General features: G+C 42.5%; 2 protein-coding genes across 7 annotated transcripts in view; one reads left to right on the forward strand and one right to left on the reverse strand.

The window, feature by feature from the left end:
* Window positions 1–558: 558 nt before the first annotated feature.
* LOC121669986 (lamin-L(III)-like) lies at window positions 559–14968 on the reverse strand. 4 transcript variants are annotated; one of them, XR_006017978.1, is made up of 13 exons: window positions 14589–14968; window positions 10462–10618; window positions 9594–9719; window positions 8585–8755; window positions 7564–7689; window positions 7222–7442; window positions 6303–6528; window positions 5369–5476; window positions 4399–4515; window positions 4198–4302; window positions 3994–4064; window positions 2692–2723; window positions 2086–2144 (listed from the first exon to the last, which is right to left on the reverse strand). XR_006017978.1 is itself a non-coding variant. In XM_042039652.1 (12 exons), exons 1-12 carry the CDS (start codon window positions 14951–14953, stop codon window positions 2072–2074), a joined length of 1827 nt encoding a protein of 608 aa, XP_041895586.1. In that variant the 5' UTR covers window positions 14954–14968; the 3' UTR covers window positions 559–2071. The 4 variants fall into 4 exon arrangements, 3 of the variants coding, with proteins under 3 accessions (XP_041895586.1, XP_041895587.1, XP_041895588.1); XM_042039652.1 differs by lacking the exon at window positions 3994–4064 and having other exon boundaries at window positions 559–2144; XM_042039653.1 differs by lacking the exon at window positions 2692–2723 and having other exon boundaries at window positions 559–2144.
* Window positions 14969–17361: 2393 nt separating this feature from the next.
* ADAMTSL3 (ADAMTS like 3) overlaps window positions 17362–23479 on the forward strand; it is a 179968-nt gene continuing 173850 nt past the window's right edge. The window contains exon 1 of one of the 3 annotated variants that reach the window (XM_042039651.1): window positions 17362–17650. In XM_042039651.1, coding sequence (XP_041895585.1) covers window positions 17632–17650 — 19 coding nt within the window. In that variant the 5' untranslated portion in view covers window positions 17362–17631. Of the gene's footprint in view, window positions 17651–22916; window positions 22997–23479 lie in introns of those variants that run through there. The other 2 variants (XM_042039647.1, XM_042039649.1) reach the window with 2 other exon arrangements.

The raw sequence follows: 23479 nt of genomic DNA on the forward strand, positions 1-23479 counted from the left end.
ACATTTTTTTCTAGCAGAAGGAAAGAGACATATTCCTTGGAACTAAGTACAAACAGCTCCTAGTTCCATAGGGTTTGTATAAAACTCCAGTGAGAGAGGGGTGAGCAGCACTGGTGCCTACTACAAATAAATGAAAAGTCAACACACTTCTATTTTTTATATTTAGTTGAAAGGGATGGAAAGGAGGAGAAAGAGAAGACTATGTGGTGATGGAAACATGCAATAACTAAAAATATACCAAAAAAGCTTCAAGATGAAGATGGAATCACTTTGTTTTTCTGTTTACCATCTCCTGCTTTGCTTAGTAATGTAGTAGTGACCAAACAAAGTGAGCAGCCCTGCAGGAACATGCTCTCCATACAAGACAAATTGATGAGATTTTATGGGCAAGCTGTGTACTGAAGATTCCTCTTAAGCTCATAGCAGCTCAGCTCTGGTTGAAGTAGGTGATAAATATAAACAGGAGAGCACAGTGCAGTTCTGAAGGTTTCTTCACTCTGCAGTCCCTAAAGTCACCAGTTTTATTACTGCAAAGTCTTTTGAACCACTCAAGAGAAATCATTGAACAGATAGACCTTTATTATTTAATCTGCAAATATTTAAATCCAAGACTGCTTTTATATACATGAAAAATATCTTTAACAGTTAAAAAAGTTTAAGAAACTAAGATAAATACAGCAAAGTTAGAGCAGCAGCTATTTCTGTTGTTTGAGATGGAACAAGAATTTGGATCTGCTACAATCCAAGTCTTAAACCAGCATGTACTCCTGATGTCTCAAAATTAGAAAGCACTTTTAAATAATATAGGAGTTAAACTACCGTAAGGAAAGCCTCACCTTAACACCTGCATCCTAACACAAAGCAGGTCTTGAATTTGGAACTGAACACTTTGGCAAGGTAAAAGACAGTCAAAACACTATTCCAGCATTGAGAGAAATCTGCAGGCTCAGCTGCTGCCCTCCCCTCCTGCTCTGAGGTGGAAGTTTACTTCATGTGGCTCAAAGCCCTTCCTTTCCCCCAGGGGCAGCAGGGGAGCAGAGTGACTGCAGTGCCCCTGAGGCTGCCTGTCCCCTCCTGAGGGTCCAGGACAGGCTTTCCATGGAGCACAGAGCTACAGCATGACAGGGAATTGCACACTGGTCCATGAACAGTCTTCCCCCAGCTGTCCAGTTGGACAGACACACAGCTGCAGCCTGCATGGAGGGCTCCAAGTGCAGCCATTTTTGATGCATTTTTCACTACAGTTAGTGCTTTCTAGTTTTGATTTTTGACTTAGCATATTTTTCTCTCTAGCTCCTTAGAAAGCTGTTCAAACAGTGCCAGCAGCGCTGGTCACAGTACCTGCTCTGTCAGAATGAGATGCTTTTTCACATTTATAGGATACATTTGACCAAGTTAAGGCTGGCACAGCTCTGCTGTGATACAGTGTATCTAGGAACATACAATACTGAAATGGGGATTTCCAGCTGCTAGACTATAGAAACAGTACATTTAATAACAGGCAGGAATATTTTTGACAACTTTCTTTTAATTCTAAAGTGTTTCACTCTAGGAAATGATCTAGACCAGTTTTATGTATTTCTGCACCAGGATGTAAGCAGGAAACATTTCAGACACTCATCACTCTTCAGGAGAATGTTTTACTTCAGACTTGCTCAAGGTGCAAGGGTGTGATCAGTCCCACGTTTCCCACTCAGGCTTGAAAGAGAAGTTACCTTTGGAGGAACACCATGTCAGAATATTGAGAAAGCTGAGGCAGCCTCCTGTTCATTGTCAAGTATTTAACATCCTTCTAGGGCACATGTTTAGAAGCTTTGTAAACTCTGTACCCTCCTCTGTTTCAGCAGGTCACAGAAACCAGATCCTTGTGTAGAAGTAAAAATAAAAATAACTTCACATGGAGCTTGTATTCTACTGCTCTTTGTACCAGTAAATCCAAGGCCAGGGTCCAGTATCAGAAGGTAGGAAATTCCATCATGTTATGGACAATGCTTCTCACAAAGACATCAGATGGAATATGTGAATTCCAAGTTCCAGATATTACAGAAGATATCTACACACATAGTCTATGTCACCTGGGACTGAGAGGCGTTTTCAGATGATTGTCCACATTACATGACAGAACAGCTGGGATCTTCATTTTGCTGCAGAGAGAAAACATGAAAACATTAGGCTAATTAGCATGTGTACAAGCTTAATATGTCTTGCTGGTTACCTACTTGATCCTCACATAGGCAGGTAGGGTTTTTAGCACTTTGTAGATTTAGTTACTTATTAATAAAGCAAAGCAGATTTTCAAGAGGCAGAACATGAACTGTACTACACAAGTCTTTAAGTCCATGCAATACATGAGCCTGTGCCTTCCTTAATGAAAGGCCATCAAACTACCCATGACTACCTTGGTTCCTAAGCATCAGAACCTAAGTGGCATGCAGATACATGCTGCCCTCATTAGGATGGTAAAAGCAGAAGCAAAAAAGCCTGGAAACCCTGCCTTCCTTTAAAGCCCAGCATGCCTTCTTTCCATTATTTTACTGCATGCAACAAAGTTAACTTTTGTTTACTAAGCAGCCATTTCAGTACTACCAATGCAGCAGAAGCATATAGCTACTAATGTCCAAAGTTTGATAGGAATTCAGCAAACAGGAATGGCATTAAAATTTGATTGGAAGTATTAGAATTGATTCTTACCATAAATGGCACACAACTGTATTGTAAAGTTGCTGATAAAACAGATTAGAAGTGTAAGGAAAAAAGTTACTTTTGCTTTCCATCATTGATTACCAAACAAGTCATATTAGTGAACTCAAAAAAATGCCTTTTAAAATAGAAAGAAGCCACCCTTGAGGAGAGGCCCTACACTGAATATGAAAAGAAGCTTGTGTCACTGAGAGCCCAAAGGGCAGAACAGCATTATAGACCTCCTCTGTAGCTTCTTTAACAGGGTCTCACCATCCTTCAGTGAGACTGAAAATATTACAAGAATGTGCATGCAAGTCAGAAGACTGATAAACATCCTTTAAGCCACATGGTATTATAGTAACAGATATTTACCCAGATTTTCTGTTTGAAAGGACCAAAAAGTAAAATAAAAAAACAGCAGGCAGTTTAGGTACTTTTTTTTCCCAGAAAGACAATACTAAGTTACTTTTAAGTTAGTTTTTAGACAGATACATTATGAAAATATCTAGGAAAGGGTAGTGGGAGCTTTGACCTAGTGCAGTAAGATGCAACTCCTCCTTGTAACTGTGTAGGATCAGTTTTAGGAAGAGCTGTGGTAGCTTAACATGTCAGCAGGAAGGAGAGAGTTTTTAGCTAAGCATCCCCTTGCTCTCAGGCTTTGGACCTTGTACCATAGTACTCTTTCAGGTCAAGATACAAACAAACTTGAGTCAAGAACAGTCTATAACTCTTCGGTTATGACCAACTTAAAACCTCATATTAGTTGGTTTAGACTACTTCAGCAATTAAAGCTAGCTAATAGTATATCAAAGTACAGTAGGAGCATCCAAAATGCATCAGTTCGGAGTTATATTGTGGTCAGTCAAAAGCCATTTGAAGGGGCTGGAGAGTCTTGCACAGGATGCAAGTTTGTAGCCAAAAGTTTGAAGTCTATTGACCTTAAGTTCACACTGAAGTAATCTTAAAAGCAAGCCAGGGACACCGGAGTGTCAAGTAAGTCACTTCATCCCACAGAAGTAGGTAGTGTTTGCACAGTGTTCTGTTCTCAGGATAACAGCTTTTAAGTTAATTCATAATCAGGTATTTAGGTGAAACGGACATTAAAGGCTGTAATTTTCAGTGTGTCAGTAATAAGATATCAAATAATTAATGCTGCTGTTTGATTGTACTCAACCAGAGAATAAGCAAAACTTCAGTTGCATTTCTGATGCGAAGCCATGCAAGCTACATCCTACGTGGGACAAGAGACTGCAGCACTACTGATGAAGCAAGTTTTCTATGAGGTGACAAGCATGGATCTCACCATCTCACCTGCTTAAGGATGCTCACAGGAACCACTATCATGAAACCAAACAACATTTCTTTTTTCTTCTTCTTTTGGTCTGACATCAAGAAAAACATTAAGAGTTGCGGGATATGAATAGTACTTGAAGAAGTATTTTCATTTAGTAAGGAAAAGAAATGGCCATTGAATGACTCTGCTGATAGTATGTATTTAAACTTCAGGCAGCTTACCTGAGGTGCAAATGCCACTTCACTTCCAGTTATTTCTTCATAATCATCATCTTGCTCACTTTCTTCTCCTCTGGGTACAAGCATTATCTTCCTCTCTGCGAGTTCCTAGAATACAATTGAATTGCCACCAAGACCCCTCAGGAATTAAGCACAAACAAGTTTAGCATTAGGACAGTAGAAGTGTTTTATTATTTCACTTACCTCCCCATCATCTGTAATGAGTGTAACACCAATATTATCCCCAGCTCCCCAAGACTTCTGAGACTTCCAGACCAGATCACTAGGACCTGGGCTTACACCAGCAGCTGCACCCCAGATCTGCAACAGAGTTAGCATGAGCTTCTGAAGAATCTTTTTCTGTGGTTAGATTACAATTCACTCATATATATTTTATATATAATAATATAATTATTAAGTATTTTAATGCCAAAGACACCCAGTAGGAGAAACAGAGCCACTATAATCCCTGGCAAATTAGTTCTTTTCAGGACTACCAAGAATGGAGGTAAAGATTTTCTAGCTGAAGACTGTAAAACAGTGCATAAAAGGCTGTTAACAGCTTCTACCCAATGGAGAGGTAGCCCTGCTTGGCCATACAGAACATTTGAGTCACAGAGCCAGGCCATAGTCCCAGACATGCTCAGGGCTGCAATTTGTGTGGGCAAGAGCCTCTCGCCTGGGGTCGCTCACAGATCTATTGAACAAGCTCCTCCACAGTTTGGAGCAGCAAGTGTAGAGTTCAGCTCTTTGATCACCATGTACATGTACTTAGAGTATGATTTTAGAGCCAATATTTAGCTTAGTACTACAAATCATGAGCTCAGCATTGCTGACCTGGAGTAGGCTAAAGATTTTAGTAACAATCTCTGCACAACTTTTATCAAGTCACAGGAGTATGGGAAACCCTAAGAAAAAACTAGAATACAATGATTCTGTTAGAGCACACTCCTGTCTGGGATGACCCAAGTTCAGTTCAAGCTTTAAAGAAAATTTAATTTCAGATCAAGGTGCTGCAATGATTTTTCCCATATCCATCTCCACATAAAATAAGAACTTTAGTTCTTTAGACACTTGCAGTACCTGTCTAGATATTTTCCATATTACAGGAATCTCTACTGACATCTAACATCAGAGCAGAGATCTGAGGAAGTTTTGCAAACCCAGTACCTACTGTAACTACTTGGCCTGCCTGAAGAGTGAACTGTGAAGGAAACTTGTAAGTAACATCTGCCACACTTCCAATACGTCGTCTCAACACCCAGCCATGTAGAGGTTGATCCTGTGGGACAAGAGATTTCTCTGAGTATTACAGAGACCAACACCATATAATTCAAACACAAGGTTCTTTCCAGACTCTTGGGCCAGTTTTAATCCCCCTCCTGTAGCATACAAGTATCTGACAATTTTGAGGAAGCATCCACATTTCCATTAAAACTTCCCAATGTTTTCTCCCTGTGCTTTAGGATTAATCTTAGTCAAGTTAAGCCATACCTATTCTTACCTTCCATTAAAGGGGGGGGGTCATGATGCTCTTTGCCAGGGAGAGTCTGATAAACGAAGTTTGCCGTGGCCACCTACTAACTCTATATATGTATATATACACACATGCATAAAAAACACCTTAAAACTTCATGGGTCACTGTGTATTTCAGGCTGAAATTACTGAACTACAAGCCACATGTTTTGAAGTCCTGATGATGAATTCTAATAGTGCTGGATTTGCAAACTAAACTAGTCAAAGAATTAGCTAATTGGCCAGATAAACTCTATGCATAGATTAGATATCATCAACTCTATTCAACCTTTTAGCTGTTTTAAGTGTTTTTGACTAAGACGAAGCCATCTTTATCTAATTTACTGAAGCACACTATTTAGTTCATCAAGGGTCAGTAGTACTTCTGATAGTGCTTGCCTAAATCTGATGACAAACAGCTGAAGGTGTTAGATTTCTGCATAAGAAAACCCCCTGCACCCAAAAGCACCTCCCAGACAGCCCTGGGAGCAGAACACCTGCAGTACCAAAGGGTCAGCCTCTGATCTGTCACTAAGCTAAAGCCATCCCCAAGCAGTCACACATTGCAATGCAGACTTGAAAATGAAAGTACCTCATCAGAGTGGTTTTTAAGCCTCACAAATTTCCCATCTGCATCGATCTCTTCAATAGATATATTTCCAGTAGCTGAAACATGCTGAATAGTCTTAAATGCAGCACTATGTTCCCTCTTTTTGGTTTCTTTGATTTTCCTTTTCTTCCCGTGCAGGAACCGTCGCCCCTGACTTGCTGCTTGAGTTGCTGTGCTGTGTGAAGATGGACTGGGTGACAGCTTTAGCCTAGAAGAGAGTCAGATAACGTTCACCTGAATATCAGATGTGCTTTTTTTCTTCTCACAACTACCCTCCCACTATATCCAAGCCTAATAGCTTCCTATATACAAGCTTTCCATAGGGTCTTGAATACAAAATTTTACTTTTATTGGCAAGAGTAGCTAAATGGCTTGTTAAGTTTGGAAGACAGCCCCAAAGTTCAGAGCAAGCTTGTATTGATAAGAGAAGATTGACAACTGCACTAAATATTCATTTAAAGTATCAACAGACAAAGTCTTCAGTGAAAGTTATTTTAAGTTTTTGACCCTTCTTAGCATGAATTGAGAGTCCATGTTCTCACCACACATACAAGATACCATGTCTGCATAGACAGGAGTTGATCCAAGTTCCCAGCTTCATTCATGGAACTTGAGTGTTCTTTGATAGACCTCTGAGATGCAGCACAAAACTCAGAGAGTTGAGGAATGTTTAATGGACCTTTGAATTTTATCAGCTGGGTTTATGAAGTTACTTCATCTTACTATACATGTGGTAGATGTGGGCTATAAATACCATTTACAGAAGATTACACTTCAGTAACTGAATTACTAATGATGTGCTTAGTGCTTGTTTCTTGTCTCCTCCACATTCTGAAGGACAAACAGTGTGGAGGTCTTGGATGAAGCAAGTTCTCATAATGAAGATCTCGTCATAGCCTACCTCTGTTCCTCTCCTTCCAGCATCTTCCTGTATGCATTTATTTCCAAATCTAGAGCCAGTTTCACATCTAAGAGATGCTCATACTCTTCCAGCTGTGCTTGTGCCTGCTTCTGAGCTTGTGCCATTTCTTCCTCCTTTTCAGCCATGCGCCTTCGATGGAGATCACGATCGTAATCCAGCAAGTTCTGTAGCTCCTTTATTCTGCTCTCCAAAGCAACATTCTAAAATTATGGGGATCAGGGGAAAAAATAAATCATAAGTGAAGATTAGAGAGAAGAGGCCAATGTTTTGAATCGAGAGTAAACTGAAGTAATTATAAGGTTATACAAATAAAGACAGCACCTGGGTTTGATATTGATTAACTTGAGATACCAGAGTATCAACTCTCTTCTGTGTTTCCATCAGTTCCTCCCGAGCAGCATTGGCAAACTCAGTATTTCTTGCTGCAGTTAGCTGGGCATTCTCCATCTGTGGATAAGTCACGGTTAGTTACGAGTTGCATATTACCATGTATTATAAATAAGGAAGGAGAACCAAATAATTTTCACCTGTCACACCTGGAAATAGTTATGTTTTACTAAAGTGTACAGATACCAGTAAAGTTCAGGTCAGGAAGTTCTATATTGCTTTTGGGGGGGTTACACAAGTTTGACATTTATGTCAGAAAAAGTAATAATCAGGTTGTGAAAAATTGCTGGATTAGGGTATTTCAGTTAGTGGACATTGTATAGATATTAAGTAAATTGATTCTCCAGAAGACTAATGGAGAATATGTTTAGAAGCTGCTTGTCAAAGCATAGGGCTGCAGGATATTGGGTGTACAAATCAAACTATTATCACTCTTCCCCAGAAGGTCTATTATTAAAGAGTTCCTGCATCATTACAAGCAGCATTGAGTTCCTCTAAAAATAGCTCAATCTTGAGATGTCCCAAGAAAGGATAAAGTGCTCCTACAAGAGGCACTTATCGACTTTTCAGTGGAAACAGAAACACAAGCATCCAAAGGAATTCCCTGAGTTGGTATGTAGGTGTGTAGGAAAAGTTAGGTTTTATTCAAGACTGAAATTGCTTAATACAAACAACATGCCTTGGTCCTGAATCTGTCAGAAGTCTGAAATATGATCAACTTTTCCTAATCACTCCCTGTATTTATGCTTGAACCAGTTTTGTTAGGGATCAAATGTTTGCAGAAATCCTCTGTCAAATTTGACACTGCTTTGAAATTCCATGACAACTTATGCCAAGAAGCTCTGCAGAGAATGCAGGGGCTCCATCAGTCAGCTGTCTGTGCCAGTGTGACCTTAATTATGTCAAGGTGCAGAGAACTTCAGCTTTGTTTTACTGTCACCTTTTACAAACTCACCTTTGCACTGAATGTTCTCTCCATCTCCTCTTTGTAACCTTGAATTTGTTCTTCATGTTGTTTTCTGAGCCCCTGCAGAGCATCTGAGAGCTTACTCTCAAATTCTCTTTGACGGCCAGATTCTACTTCTGCTATCCTGCTCTCATGGGCTCTTTTGGTCTCCTTGAGCTCCTAGGAGAAGAAATTTCTCAGAGAATAAACAAGCAATACAGTTTGAAACCGGATTTAGTGTACCAGGTTCACAAGTCCTATTGAAGCAGATTTATCATTGAGTACCCAGTAATTCATATTTATGCATATCTTACTCATCCATTAAGTCTGGCACATCCACCTTGCTGCCTCGCTATTGTTTTTCCACCTCACTGCCAACATTGCTTAAACTAATAAATGTAGTAAATATTTGATTTGTAAGACTAATTCTTTGAACTAGGTAGATTCTGTTTGTTTTTTTAACTTAGAACACATGCACATACACTTCAGTTTCTTTAAGCACTGTTACTTCACCTATTCTTGTTTTATTCAAAAAGTTAGAGAAATTAGAATTCTCTGTCACTTAAACCACACTTTGAGATTCCTACCAGTGAGAAGGAAGCTGGTCTACATTCATATGTAAGCCATTCATTTAGTTGTATGTACTGCCCTCTCTCACAAAGTTGGGAACACAAGTTGCTTAGAGGAGATTTAACTTCTACAATTACTTTAGACTTCAGGTAAACGCCTGGAATAATTTAACAGTAACTAATATATGCACTTGCACTTACACAAAGTGATATATTGGGATTTCAGTTGAAAATTCTCATATTCCAGATACCTATTGCTACTATCCCAGTTAACATGAGGTTGTGTACTTTCCTGAGCCTTCCTAGCTAGGTGGATTTTATGAGCTGATGGGCTGCCATAGGTTGCTAGTTACCTTTTAAGAGATAAAAGCAATGTTAAGATGGGCTTTAAGTGCATCCAGGGATCATGGACACCTAAAAAGATGCCTTGTTAATAAGCTAAAACATACATCTTCATGAAGGCGCTTCTGGAACGTCATTTCTTCCTGCAAAGTTTTCATATGGTTTTCTAGGTCCACCCTCCTCAACATCTCACTGTGGAGATGCTTTTTAGTATCCTCCAGTGACAGATTCAGCTAGAAAAGAAAGACAACAGGGTTATCAGAATTAAGAGGTATTTTTTCAAATTAAGGCAGCCAATTTGTTACAGGCCATTCAACTTCATTCCCACAGCAATCAAAACATGCTGGGTGTGTGAAGTGGGTTGCTCTGTGTAAGTTCTTCTTTCAGTGGGATCCAGAATATCAGCAACAGAGAGAATCCTGTTTAATTGTTATGTCGACCAGATTTCCCACAAGGCAAATATAGAACAGCCCTTAATCTCACTAGCTGAATTTGACTCCTCAAAGTAGACTTCTGATGAATCAATTGTACTATCCATATATATTCCTCCCCTTTACCAGTGTTATTATTCCAAACTTCTTTTTAACTTCTAACACAATTTTTTGACACTTAATGAATAAACCCCTCCAAATATAGTCTATGTTGACAAACTATTATACCCTTCCAGTACTAGGCACTTCCCTGATGTATTAGAGAATGCTACAAGGACTATAGCAGTACATTTCATCTTGCTTTGACTTTAGAACAAGAAACATTACATCCTATGGTCATAGAATTAAAAGTACCTACAACAGAGGAAGTTTTAAGGAAACCACCATTAGCAGCATTTGCTTTCAGCAAGATTGTGGAAATCTTTTTGTCTACCTGTCACTGTCATAGTTAACAGGCTTTCTCTGCTTTTAAATATCAATAACTAAAAACAAGCAAAAACTGCAGGGGTGAAAGCAAAGTTTAGATTCCAGTATCAAGCCTTACACTGAGTACTTGATCCTTTAATTCACGGAGCTCATTCTCCAAAGTCCGGTTCTCATTCAGGGCTGTTGCTAAATCAGCTTCCTTCGCGTTTAGCTGGGCATCGAGGTCTCTCACACGGGCCTGGGCCACGTTTAAATCAGTTTCTTTTTTTGAATTCCTACAAGGAAGAATTTTATGCTGTTAAGTGCAGCTGGTGAGGGAGGGTTTGTTCTCAATGTATTTCGCTTCAGAGGGGTCCGTGGTTAAACACCGGAGAGGTTAGTCAGGCTCACGGTGAGAGCACAAAACAAACCAGACAGGGCCCTCCGACAAGCATCATTTGTTACACCAGAGAGATTCCTGACCCATTTTCCAGCTCGTTCTGTGCGAAGCCCATGCGGAAGCCAGCTATTTTCCACGGCATTCCCAGCCAGAGAGGGAAGGGACGGCACAGGCCTCCGGCTCCACGGGGAGGGCTGGGCACGCTCAGCGACCGGAGCGGGACCCGCCTTCACGGACAGCCCCGCGGAGGCCGGGCCGTGAGGGCAGCCCGGGGCCGGCGGCGCTGGTCCCTCACGGGGCGGGGTAGCTGAGGCCGCCGGCGGTGCCGCTCCGCCTCCCCCGGGATGTCCTGCCCGCAGCACACAGGGAGCTTTGTGCCCCGGAGGCCACCGGCCCGCCCGGGAGCTGCCCCGCGGCCCCGCTGGGGCTTTGCCTCCCGCAGCCCCTCAGCCACCGCCGCGAGTGACTCCCTGCCCTCCCTCACGCCGCAGCGGAGTTACAGGGCGAGGGGAGCTTTAGAGCAGAGAAGAGACCATCTGCAGACCAGTGCCCAGGTACTGCAAGCGCAGGTACCACCTGCACGGCCAGCACACTTCACTTGCCATTGGCACCACAGGGGAGGAGTGCGAGAAGGGCCCACAACGAGTTCCTCTCAGGGAAGAACGCACTGATAATTCCCCAGACTGCTCTAACTTTTAAAATCCCTGCAGTTGCCTGCCCACTGTCCAGAGCCCCTGCTCAAAACGCGTATTTGAGATTACAAAGAGTAAAGGAAGTTCTCAATTTATTTTGGCAACATCTGTTCTGCCAAGTGGCAAAGTTGTGTCAATTCGTACAATGAGTTTTCCAGTGGATAACTGAAACCAGCTGGCAAAAGTCCAAAGTAATTCTGCAGGATTGATCAGCTCTAGAAAGCTTGAGCTGCAAGGAAAGATTGGAAAAAACTAAGGGTTGTTTAGTCTAGAGAAAAGTGACAGGAGACAGAACAGTTTTTAAATACATGAAGGACTGCTACATAGAGTTAGGGAATCTGTTTTCCATGTCTATTGTGGAGAAGACAGGGAGCTCCAAGCTTAAATTGCAGGGAGGAATATGTGGGTTAGATGTTAGGGAGAGGAAACTAACAGTTCACCACTGAAACACACTGCCTGGGGGGGGATATTCTGGAATCTCCATCGTCTGGAATTTAAAATAAGGGTTACACAAAATCTGCTGGAAGGGATGCAGGTATGGCCAGTTTCAGCACATGCTTGGGGCATGGGGCTACATCAGGTGCTTGCTCAAGGCCTTTTCTAGCCCTGATCTTCAGAGACATTTACTCTTTACTCAGACTAGGAAAAACATAACTCTACTAACAGTGAAAAACAAGATAACATGCTGTAGTTTTAGTATTTACAGGTATCTTTCTTCTCTAGGTATTAATTATTCACCCTCCTTTTGGAGTCTCTGCTATCACTACCACTTACTGTATTAGATACAGTATTAAGTATGCCAATAACACTACTTAATATTGACTGTTTCATCCTACAATAATATAAATTTCATTCTGCAATCAAAGTGTGTGCAAAACTGAAATTCCATTAGTATCTGTTTTAACAGTCCACTTTCCAATGTAAGCATCTGATGGCCAGGCTCAGGTTTCCTGGATATTCTTTCCCGAAAAATACTATTTTCAAAAAGCCCTGGAGAAAGACATTTCATCTTTAAGAACAACAATTTAAGAAGTCTCTCTTTGACAAGAGCATTTACTACCCTTTTAATCCAAGTTTGGGGTTCAGAACACCACTTTACAGCCCTGTGCAGCAAGCAGTGACAGTTACAGTACTCTGCAACATTCCATATACCAACCATTCCAGAGCTAAGAGTGGCCTACAGACTATCAATTACAAGCAAAAACTTTGAGGCACTGCCAATCATTCCTTGTAAATCAGGATGTCACATATGCTTGATCTGGAGAATTTAAATAATTTTACCAAAAGATTTCAGGTATGTTTGAAACAGACTCCAGTTTGTCAAGACCAGAGGATGTCAGCAGCACGTACAGAATTCATTCTTACAACATCAGTTGCTATACTGTGTTTGGCAGGTTCAGGAGCAAAATGCACATCCACACTCCCTGGTGCAGAAAGGAACTGGTCTTGTCTTTCTCTGCTGTGTTACTGCAGTTGCTTTGACCTTCCCGAGGCTCTGAATTCCACCAATACACTTATCTACAGCTCCTCCTCCCCAAACATCTTTGGCCTACTTCCAGTCACCAGTTTCAGTAGCAAGAAAAAACCAAATGCAATCAGTTTATTGTTGTCAAAAACTTTGAGTCTCTTAATCAGGGATTAATAAGAGCCAAGAGTTAATGCTGTTGGGAAATTATCTGGTGACATTTCATTCTATAAGAGTTAAACAGCCACCAGGTTATTTAAAGGGTGTATATATAAGGACACGATAGCCTCAAAGTTTGTTCCAAGTCATCTGAGACATTTGCAGTAAGGCAGCCCAGATACAACACACATTAATATTAGGACTTCAGTCTAGTCCTTTCAGAAACCAATAGGTACCAGGTATCATTTCCCACGGGCTGTACATTTAACCACTTCTAAGAACTAGTTACTGTAAAGGAAAAAACCCAACCCAACAGTCTAGAGGATTGCATAGCTGCCAAGTCTAAAGCTTTATAAACAAAGCCAGAGTTATACAAACACAAAGAGCAGCAGAAAAGTCTTAGAACAGGCATTACCCCTCTCCTCACTGTCCACTCAAAGTGGCTGGTTAGATTTACGAAACAGGTCTGTGAGCCAAAAATCCAGCATGACTGAGACTGCCCAACAACTATGCAGCTGAAAACAGAAGCTTACGGTAAAAATGTGTTATTCCTAACTAGAACAGCTACTTGAGTCCTACTGAGTCTGTGAAGGGGCAATACTACCTCCAGGCATTAAAAGAAGCTGGTGGCTAAATTTGCTCTGACACAGGTTTATAACAAGACGTAAGGGGCCTGTGGACATCCAAATTATTACAAGTCCATAACTGATCTAGGGGTACAATGGGGCATTACAGTAACTAGCAGTGCTAGCAGGCTGTGTATTTCTATAAAGGAAGCTTGTTGGGATTGGACACTTGTTCACACACCTCTTCCTCCTTCAAGACAATGGGATAGCACTTACATTGCCTTTGTTCCAGGCTTGGCAAGCCTAGACAAATAACGATTCCAGGCTCAGGATACACATCTTACAAGAAAGTCAAGCTAGAACAGCAGGCAGCTCATCTGAGACTTAAAAGCAACTAGGAAAACTTCTGAGCAGTACCAACCTGGACCAGGTCAAGCCATACTGCTCCCAGAACTATCTTCTCTCTGTATTCCCCTCTGGGCAAAGTCTGAGCTAAACAGCCCAAAAAAGATGCATGCTGACTCCATACAAACACTCCTTCCACTGCTCCATAACTTTCTAGAACCTTTCCAGCATCTTGAGTGTTTGTAAACACGGGTGTGGTGCCAAACCCATGCCGCTATGAATTCATAGCCCAGAAGGACACCCAGCACCCCACATTCTGCAGGAGCCCCATGCCCATCTCAGGCAGGTGCTGATGTGACCCCATAGCATCGGAGGTACTCGGCAGCGTGCCCCCAGCACACCTTCAGAACAGGCAGCCGGACGTCTCCTAACCCAAGACGCTCCAACCCCAGAGGGCAACACCTTCGGGGTTATCACGCCTGCACGACCCAGACACGCAACATCACCGCGCACTCCTCCCACAACCCACGGGCTCCTGCCAGAAGCATCCCCTTCCCCTCACCCTGCAGACACCCCAAAAGAGGCGGCTCCCCGGGGCGTCCCCGGGCAGGGAGGCCTGCTCGGGGCCGGGGCACCGACCTGACGTGCAGCTGCCGGTGCTCCTCGCCGATCTTGCCCAGCTCCACCTGCAGCGTGGCTCGCTCGATGGCGATGTCGTCCAGCGCCCGGCGGGCGTCGGCCAGCTCCGCCTCGTAGCGGAGCCGCAGGCAGCCCAGCTCCCGGTCGCTGCCCGCCTGCTGCTCGTTCAGCCGCTGCTGCAGCACCGACTTGTCGGCCTCCAGCGCCCGCACCCGCTCGATGTAGGCGGCCAGGCGGTCATTGAGCTGCCGCAGCTCCTCCTTCTCCTGCAGCCGGCTGAGCCGCGCCGGGCTCAGCGGGGACTCGGCGGCGCGGCTGGCGGAGCGGCTCCCGCTGGCCGGCGTGGGGGGCAGCGCCGTGGCCATGGCAGCCTCCGCTCGGGCCCCGCCGCCGCCGCCGGGACCGCCCCGCGCAGGACACCCAGCGCCCGCCGCCACCCCGGTATAAATAGCCGCCAGCTGCCACCGGCCCGCGGCGAGAGTGGGCAGCTTAAAGGGCTCGGGCTGTGCCCCGCAGCCGCCCAGGCCCGGCCGAGCCCTGTAGAAAACACTTTTTTTTTTTTTTTTTTTTTTTTAAATTTGTTTTTTTTCTGCTTTGTCTTTCGCATGTGCCTTGCTACATCTTATCAGTCCAATGGTGCTGCCCGGAGAGGGCGGGGAAGGAAAAGCCTACCGCAGCCCTGCGTTCTCACAGACCGGTGCAAGGGGCCGGGGCGAAACCAAAATCCCAGTTTAAGGAAAATGCATGGCAGCTGCAGTGATGCTCACACTCCAGCGTGCTGCTGCGTCAGTGCTCTGCCTGTTGTGTTTGGGATTTTTTTTTGCAAATTGTTCAGCTGATGAAAATAGCCCTTTTTGTTGTGCTCTTTGTGGGCCTTTTAAGCTTTCCTGTCAGCCATCCCACTTATATAGTGTTCTGGTTAAAAGCTGATGTTGTGTGAGCAAAAGGACGAACAGAGGTGGAAAGAGAAACTGCATGAAGACAAATGTTTGAAGCAGTCTGTAAAGCCTTACACTAATTATATCTAATAAAAATCAGTGTTTAGTAAAAAGGTTGCTTCAGCACTTCTTTAGTAGTGATGTGAATGGTGATAGTTGTCAGTTTTCTCCAGCAGCTAATTAATTTATTCTTTTTACTTACATTTTTGAGAGCAGATGCTGTAGGAAACTCATTCAGCGTGAGCATAAAAATCTCTGAACATTACTGTGACTGTTAATTACGCTGTTTGTTGTAGCAGTTACAGGAAACATCAATTAAGATCTTAGCTTATTATTATACACAGAAAAATAATCTTGGCATCATCTTAGAGTTCTTTAAATGTAAATACAGATTTTTATGAAGATTGTAGTCATAAATTCAAGCTTCTTTATATAGGTGGACAGGCAGGTAACCTAGGAGAACAACATAGCTGGCCCCAAGAGTTTAGCTGGGGAGTTTAGAATTAAGTCATTTATACCTCTGGATACAAAGTTACAGAATAGAGAAGGATATAGAAGAATGTATGGATCCACATCAAAGATTTTTTTTTCTGACCATCTTTACACATTTGTATAAAAACCCAGGATATAATTTCAAGATTCTAAAGCTATGTGCAGCATAGGAGTGACACAGAGCCAGACTGAGCTCCTCTGGTTCTTGTCCGAGCAACACCACCAGGAAATTCTTTCCTGCAGAGCTGTTCCAGTGTTTTATTTTGATATAATGAGTACTTGTTTGTCCTTCATTGCCAATAGAAATCTCAATTCAAGAAAAATAAAAAGTACAGTTTAAATCTGAACATGTACCTCTAAGACCAAGATGTGTACATCTGAGGGCTTCTTTCAGCTTTGATACCTCAGTCCTCTACAAAGAACACTGTGATCCTATGCCACTGCCATGCTTGATCATTGCATGTTACTGGCCAGCTGTTCAAATACGTTGTATGGTTTTGGAACAGATGCAGAACAAAGCAAGAAATCTGCTATTCTAAGAATATTTTTCTAGCCTGCCAAGGCTTTGTAATAATGCAAACAAAAACAGCTGAAAGAAATAGTCCAAAAATAGTCTGAGCTAGTTTTATCTTTTGTGTTCTTTACCTACTCTCCCTGTGCGAGAACAGAAGGAGGCAACTTAAGAAAAGCATAATGGAAGTCTGTTGCTGATTCTTTTCTTTGTGACCTTTTTTTCTGACTTCTTCTTTGATAGTCTGTACTGCTTAGACCATAAATATAGCTGAGGAATTCCTGCAGAGATAAGCTTGTGCCATCCTTTCCTACTGTTTCAAGTTTAAAGATACTAAGAATATTCCAGGATTAAGAGATAGGGAGGAAAAAAATGTGGGAAAAAGTACATATCCCAGACTAAATCACAGTAAAAACTATTCTACAAATAGTCCTTTTACAGTAAAATATAGATATGGGAGATTTAGAAGCTATTAGCAGATGCCACAAAGTTGGCATAAAAAAACCTGGATTTTTTCAAGTATCTTAATGAGCCCTTGATCCTGAGTTGGTGAAATTAGGTGAAAAAAAGAATACAGCAATGAAGTAAATACAATAAAAAGCAGGAAAAAGTCAGGTAAAATTTCGTTATCCTTTTCCATAGGTATCTTCTAACTAATTGCAGCCAGGTGTAAGCAATGTGTCCCTATTGGTCCCAAAATGTTATCAGGGCTCCCAGTGCACCAACAGCCTTCACGACCTTGACCAGCCTCAGCTGAGGCTTCTGCCCACGCTGCTTCCCAAGGGCTGCTGGAGCTCCATTTAAGCTCTGCCCTGGGCCCCAATTCCCCTCCTTTAACCTCCTTTGTGGTTTGCTGAGCTGTGGGCTCTGGTGGCTCATGAACTGATTTTTTGGCTTGCTTTAGACCAGCCTGGTTACTGTACCTTTGCCAGGGCTCTTTGCACCCCTGGCTGTCCCCAACAGCCCCCTGTGTGTCTTACCTAGGAGCAGTGGGACAGGGCCACAGCTTGCGTCTCCTCCCTCCTGCCTACCTAACTGGGCTTTCTGTCCATTGGGAAACAGCTGGACTTCACCACTCCTTGGATGACAGTTTGTTAGAGCAATGACTGCTAAATACTTAGGTGAGTGAAATTTCTAGACTTTTTTTTTTTTTTTTTTTGGTGACCCAATACAAAATGCTTGAATTCACGTTTACTTTTCAAGGGTTAAATGCAGTTGAGTCTGTATATAGTAAGCAGTCAGGCTTGGCTATTGTGACATTTTTTTTGCTGACAAACATAGGCATAGATGCAGAATCAGCATAAACAACAGAAAGTTTTGTAGCAATTTAGTGTTTTTTGCTGAATGTTAATCTGCTGCGTAAATCCTGAGGGTCTCTTTCTAAATACCCATTGGAAGTAAATTAAGGCATCACTGGGCAGTATAACACTTTGAGGAGTCACTATACATAGCAGTAATATTGTTTCAAACTATATTACTCTGAGGCATTGGAATGTATCAATAAACACCTTCCTAAGCAGCCTCTTTACAGATAGCTGGTAGTGACTCACACATAACCAGAGCTAAGGAGGACAAATTGAGTTCTGTTGGCCTGATAATGGTTGCCACAGTACCAGACTAGGTACTTCTCCATGAGAAAATTAGAGTTCACCCACCAGAAAGGTTAAAGGGCAGTTTCTGTGTCATTGGTGGTAGTACACAGAGATGGGAAAGGCCTTTGCAGAACATGTCACTGCACAAATGACCCTCCTCTGCAGTACTGCAGCCTATGCCTCTATTTGCCTGGTTAAATTAAGCAGTACAAGTCAGTTGGCTTATAGTGGCTTTTGTCTGCTTTGGAACAGCAGACAGTTCCTTCTATAAGTTGGTAACAGAGGAAAAAATTAATCTATTTGTGGCCTTACGAGATGCAAACGTAAATAACAGATTTTGTTTAGTAGAATATGAAATGTAGAAAATACACCAGATAATAGTATTTTGTAGGTGACACTGGGCAAGTCTCTGGCTTAGGCTGTCCTGGTTTCCAGCTGCCAGTGCCCAAATTCTGCTCTCAGCTACAAACACAGCAGCTGTTGCTATGCATATTGGTATTGCTGTGCCCAGCACCTGGCTCGCAGTGTGAAGGTGCATGGTGGAGTGTGCATTCATCCTCTCTTCATAACCTCACTGTGTGTGTCACTAGTATTCATCCCAATGATGTAGCATGCATTTCTTCCAACTTCTTAAATTTTGATTCCTTCTCCCTGTTTGCTGCTTATGTTCTCTTCCATTTCCATCTTGGTGGATGTTCATGTAGTGACATGTCACATGTAGTGACTCATCTTGTCACACACAGTCCACCTACTTTGCTCTTGCTCTTCCCCAGTGAGCCATTACAGAGAGGGCAGGTCCTGCTGACCTTTGTTGCTCATGACTTGCAATAGAATTGATTTCCTCAGAGCCCCTGTTAATTCACCAAATGTTGCCTCTTTCACATAGCACTCAATAACATTTTATTTTTAACAATCACAGAAGTGAGTGCCATCCCAGAATGAGGACAACAGGTCATTGTCACTGTTGCATGAGAAGAAAATGGCAGATGAGTTCAAGAATCCAATATGCCATATCCATAGTCTCAGTGGGGTTATGTTGTTTTGCAAGCTAGAAAGAATATCTGTTAACACATAGCTACGTGTAGATAAACTGAAACTATTTTACCTCTGCAATGAATTTTTCATTTTGCTTTATCTGCATTCAACCTTTATCTATACAAATCCATAATTTCTAATTATGCCCAACATAATCACCTAAATCTTTTTGAGAGTATCTTTTGGAAACCCACAAAATGATCATGTAAGTGTGTTGTAAGTTTATCTCAAAATGTTGACTCTAACATTTCAGTTAAGGCTGTGAACTAGAACAAAGAGTAAGTTTGTGCCATTTGAAGGTATGTTTGTTTTGCTCCTACTGTATAGGATCATAAATATGCAAATGAGCCACAAGTTGTTTTGCTTAAGCACCAAAGGAATATGACAGACAAGAAAGGACAAATATTTATTCAAATACTTGAAATAGTGACCATTTGAATATATTGTTTTTGGTTAATTCTGGAGTCATTTGAACACAAACTGAGAGGAAGACAGTAGTTTTCTTCTGTAGTGTTTAGGTCTATACATAAGTAGTTTTTCTTTCTGTAAGCCTCAAGAATTTTTTTCTACTTACTATATTGATGGAGCTGGTTCCAAAGCCCAGGGCAAGGATCTACATGGAATGCAATGGGTTCCATAACACCAAGAAACGAAAGACAGGGTGCTGGGGCTGAACTTTATACTGATAGAGGCTTTACTCTTTATAGGGTATAACATACCTGTGAAGGGCGACAGTGTGTGATTGCTCTTTGCCCTGGAGGGTTTGTTATTTCAGGGTAAACAAGGACCCTGTGCACATACAATGCAGGGCCAAAGAACTGATCAGACTGTGCCAGGGTTCTTAGTTACTCTAGTTAGAGGAAATTTAACATTTTGCTTTCATTAATCAATTGGGAGCAGCTCTATTACTGATAACTTTGAGATGTTGAACCAAAACGCAGTTTCTGTGTGGGGCCTCTGCAGGAGACTTCCAATTTTGCTATACATTAGTCAGAATGCTGATTTATGAGCTTAAAGTTGTTCTGCACCGTTTCAGTGGATGTTAAGTTTGTAGTTTAGCCAAACATATTTTCTCTTGAGTAGTAAAGACTTTTGTTGCGATGAAAGAATGGCCTTTGTGATCATCTGATTTCCTTAGCTGAACTTGTTTCAGGGAAATAATATATATAAAGTGGAATCTGTTGAAGTGGTATGTCTACCTGCATTTCAGGACAAAGCTAAATAGAGAAGTATGGGGTTTCTCTTTTAAATATGAATGTTTTCTATTAATATTCAAGGAGTGAAATTTGGTGGTTATCATGTGATTTAACAGAGGGGTTTTTTTGCCAGACCAGAGATTTAATTTTTTTTCAGTTTGGCCCTTTGGCAGCTATATCTTGCAGAATCTTTTTTCTCTGGCACTTCTGCCTGTGCTGTTGAGTGCAAGTTGAAATTTTCTGTTACAATTGGACATAAATCAAGAAATTACAAAATATTTCATGGTTATGTTTGATAGTGATGACACATGGTTTTCACTTAAGTCTGTGTAAAGCAAAGGATAAGACCATCATATTTCCAATCTTCTTCCTCATGAGAGCCTGTGCCAGCTGTACAGATAGATGCCATTGCCATTATGTGCTCAATGAAATTATGAGTGCAAACGTCCGTATTTCACAATTTTATGAACAGTAAGGGCTTTAGAGTTGTCATTTTAAATGTAATTTAAGTTATGCATATTTTAGAGACCAGCAAAAACAAAGCACGTGTGGAATAAAAACACCTTGCTAAAAGCAAGAGACAAATACATCTGAACTGAGTGTTAAAAGTTTTGCTATAGTTTGTTATTCAAAAGTTGTATACTGACTCTGCTGGGCTAATGTGGCATGAGTGGGAATTAAAAGACTGTGTGGTAAAAACTGCTACTAAGGTAATATTTAAAGCACTTGACACTGGACCAGGGATGTGCAAACATAACGTAATAGGCAAAGAACAGAAATTCTGCCTTGAAGAGTTTATAATCCACATGGACAAGATGGAGTAAGCAAAAAGGAAGTCAAGTATTTCTTTAGAAAATGATGTTTTATTTTAAACTTGAATGGTCAGTTATTTTTTGCAGAACTGCTGACAAACTTCTCCAGGTATGAAAATTAAGCAAACAGAACCTCTAAGTTTGTGGCCCTTTTAACTTTAGGGTGTGTGCTAAGGAGTCTGCTGTGGAGCTGCAGGTGCTGTGAATTTTGAAGTGCTTGTTTTCAATCACATCTTGCTTGGACACCTGAGTGTCATTCAGTTTTTTCTTGGCTCAGCAGAAGGGGTTATGGAGACTTCCAACAGGAGTCAATATTTCAAAGCTTCTAGATTCACTGGAAGTCTAGAGAGAAAAGAGTGAAGTGGCAGGAGCATAACGTGAGGCTGAGGTGAAGAAATTAAATTAGATAAAGGAGAACACAAATCAGCATTCAATGAGAATGAGATTCACACAGGAAAATGCCCTGTTTTCACATAGGAAAGTGCTGTCCAAAACCCTGTGTAATTTCTGGTAGTAGGCTAAAGCTGTTTTTGTGCTCCAAATACTGTTATTTTCTGGGAGCTCATCTCCCTTGCGAAAAGGATGATTTCAGTGTAACAAAAACAGACCATGGATTGTGGGAGAGAATGGTATTAACAACACTCAAGTAAGTTCAGCAGCTGGGGTAAGACCTTCCTGATCTCTACTTTCCGAGGTAGGTACCACAAGGTACTTGTGTTGTTTACTGTAATGCTGCTTTCTGAAATCTCCCTGGGGGCTAATGCTTGTGGCTGCTTATCTCCATTTTCTTATGTGCTGTAAAAATTCAGACATAGAATCTCTAACCCGGGACCAGGTTCACATGAGGAATTAAGTGTGTGTGTGTGTGTGTGTGTAAACAGCAGCCTCGCTTGAGTTGCTGAATTGGATGTCAGCTAGGCTGCTTTCTAGTACACAATTTTTCTACACTCAAATTTATTGCAGATGAACACACGTTTCTAGCACTTGCATATATTAATTTTAAGAGAAGAAATATTCTGAGTAAGGATGGTGCCAGCTGTGTACATTCCTAAGATGGCAGGTTTTGAGGGTCAGCTTCATCACCATGGTTTTGGGAAAGGAAAATGTATTTTCTACATTAGATGATCTAATGACTAAATTCTAGCTTTAAAATCACCTGTGATCAAGTCTGAAGTATATGCTATCTGCATGGGTATGCCATTTTGGAAGATAACAATTACAGGGTTATAACTGATGGCACAGTGAAAGGACTGTTTAAGTAACTGTGGCAACTGAAATGGATGGGAAGCCAAGCTTTACAGAAAGTGGATACACTTTCAGCTGAGAGGGATTAGAAAAACAGAGGATCGGGTCCTTAGCAGCGCTCTTGCCTGTTACACAGCCTATTCTCATAATGTACACACTGGGAGGAGCAGCTTGCCTCAGGTGTCAGGGCGCACCTGAGACAGAGCAGCCCGTGAGTTCCAGAGGCACGGAGGAGGCAGCCCGGGCAGCGCAGGTGTCTCTGCGAGGTCGCAGCCAACCTCAGCGCTGCTCCCGGCCGGGCGTGCGGCTCTCTCGGGGCTGCCGGTGCCGGGCTCTGCAGGCTGGTTTCAGCAGAGGGCACTCTGTTCCTAACGATAGAGGAGGCGCCTTCCAGTGCTGGTGAGAAACCTAAACAGATTGGAAAAGTTTCCAGTGCAACATATTTGAACAAACTCTTCATCGGTTATGTTTAGTTCGCTGGAGCATATTTTTAACTTCAGTGGCAGGGATCAGAGCCCTTTCTCTACGTGCTGCTCTTAGCGGACTCGACGAAAGTTTGGAACATCAGTGGAAGCCGTGGTGCAAAGGTAGAGGATTTTGGCGGTCCTGTTTAGCAGCTCGAAGCTCAGAGGGAGAACGAGAGCAAAGCTATCGTACGAGACATACTCGTCAGATTTACAGTAGGAAACCTAAAAATATTGTAGAGGGCAGCATGACTGAAGACCTCCTCGGTGCGAGCAGATTTGCAGCTGTATTGTGAGAGTTACTTGCAGATGAGACAGAGGATGGTTGTGGTTTTGGAAGCCGCTTCGCATCAGAAGCAGGGGCTGACTTCACGGTAGCTTTTGCCCCTCGGGGAAAGACGAACCACTCGGTCCGGGGCTGCCGGGGTCCCGGCCCCCGACATCGGAGCGTCGCCAGTGCCTCCGCAGCCGGGGGTGGGGGGGACGGGCCCGCTTGGCCGCCCGCCCGCTCTTGCTGGCCGGGGAGGCAGAGGCTGCGCGGGGGGTGCCGCGCGAGCGGCGGGGCCGGGCCGGGCCGTGGCCCCGCGCCGCAGGTGGAGGCGCCCG

Source organism: Corvus kubaryi, unplaced genomic scaffold, assembly GCF_017639235.1.
Source record: "Corvus kubaryi isolate FWS band 111438036 unplaced genomic scaffold, C.kubaryi_AGA036_p1.0 37394, whole genome shotgun sequence".
NCBI lineage: Eukaryota > Metazoa > Chordata > Aves > Passeriformes > Corvidae > Corvus > Corvus kubaryi.

Coding starts and splice junctions, on each gene's coding strand:
- LOC121669986 (XM_042039652.1), bottom strand. CDS start 14,953: ATGGCCACGGCGCTGCCCCCCACGCCGGCCAGCGGGAGCCGCTCCGCC. Junction 6,529..7,221: donor CTGGAAGGAGAGGAACAGAG/GTAGGCTATGAC, acceptor ACTCTCTTCTAG/GCTAAAGCTGTCACCCAGTC. Junction 4,303..4,398: donor TCATTACAGATGATGGGGAG/GTAAGTGAAATA, acceptor ATTGTATTCTAG/GAACTCGCAGAGAGGAAGAT.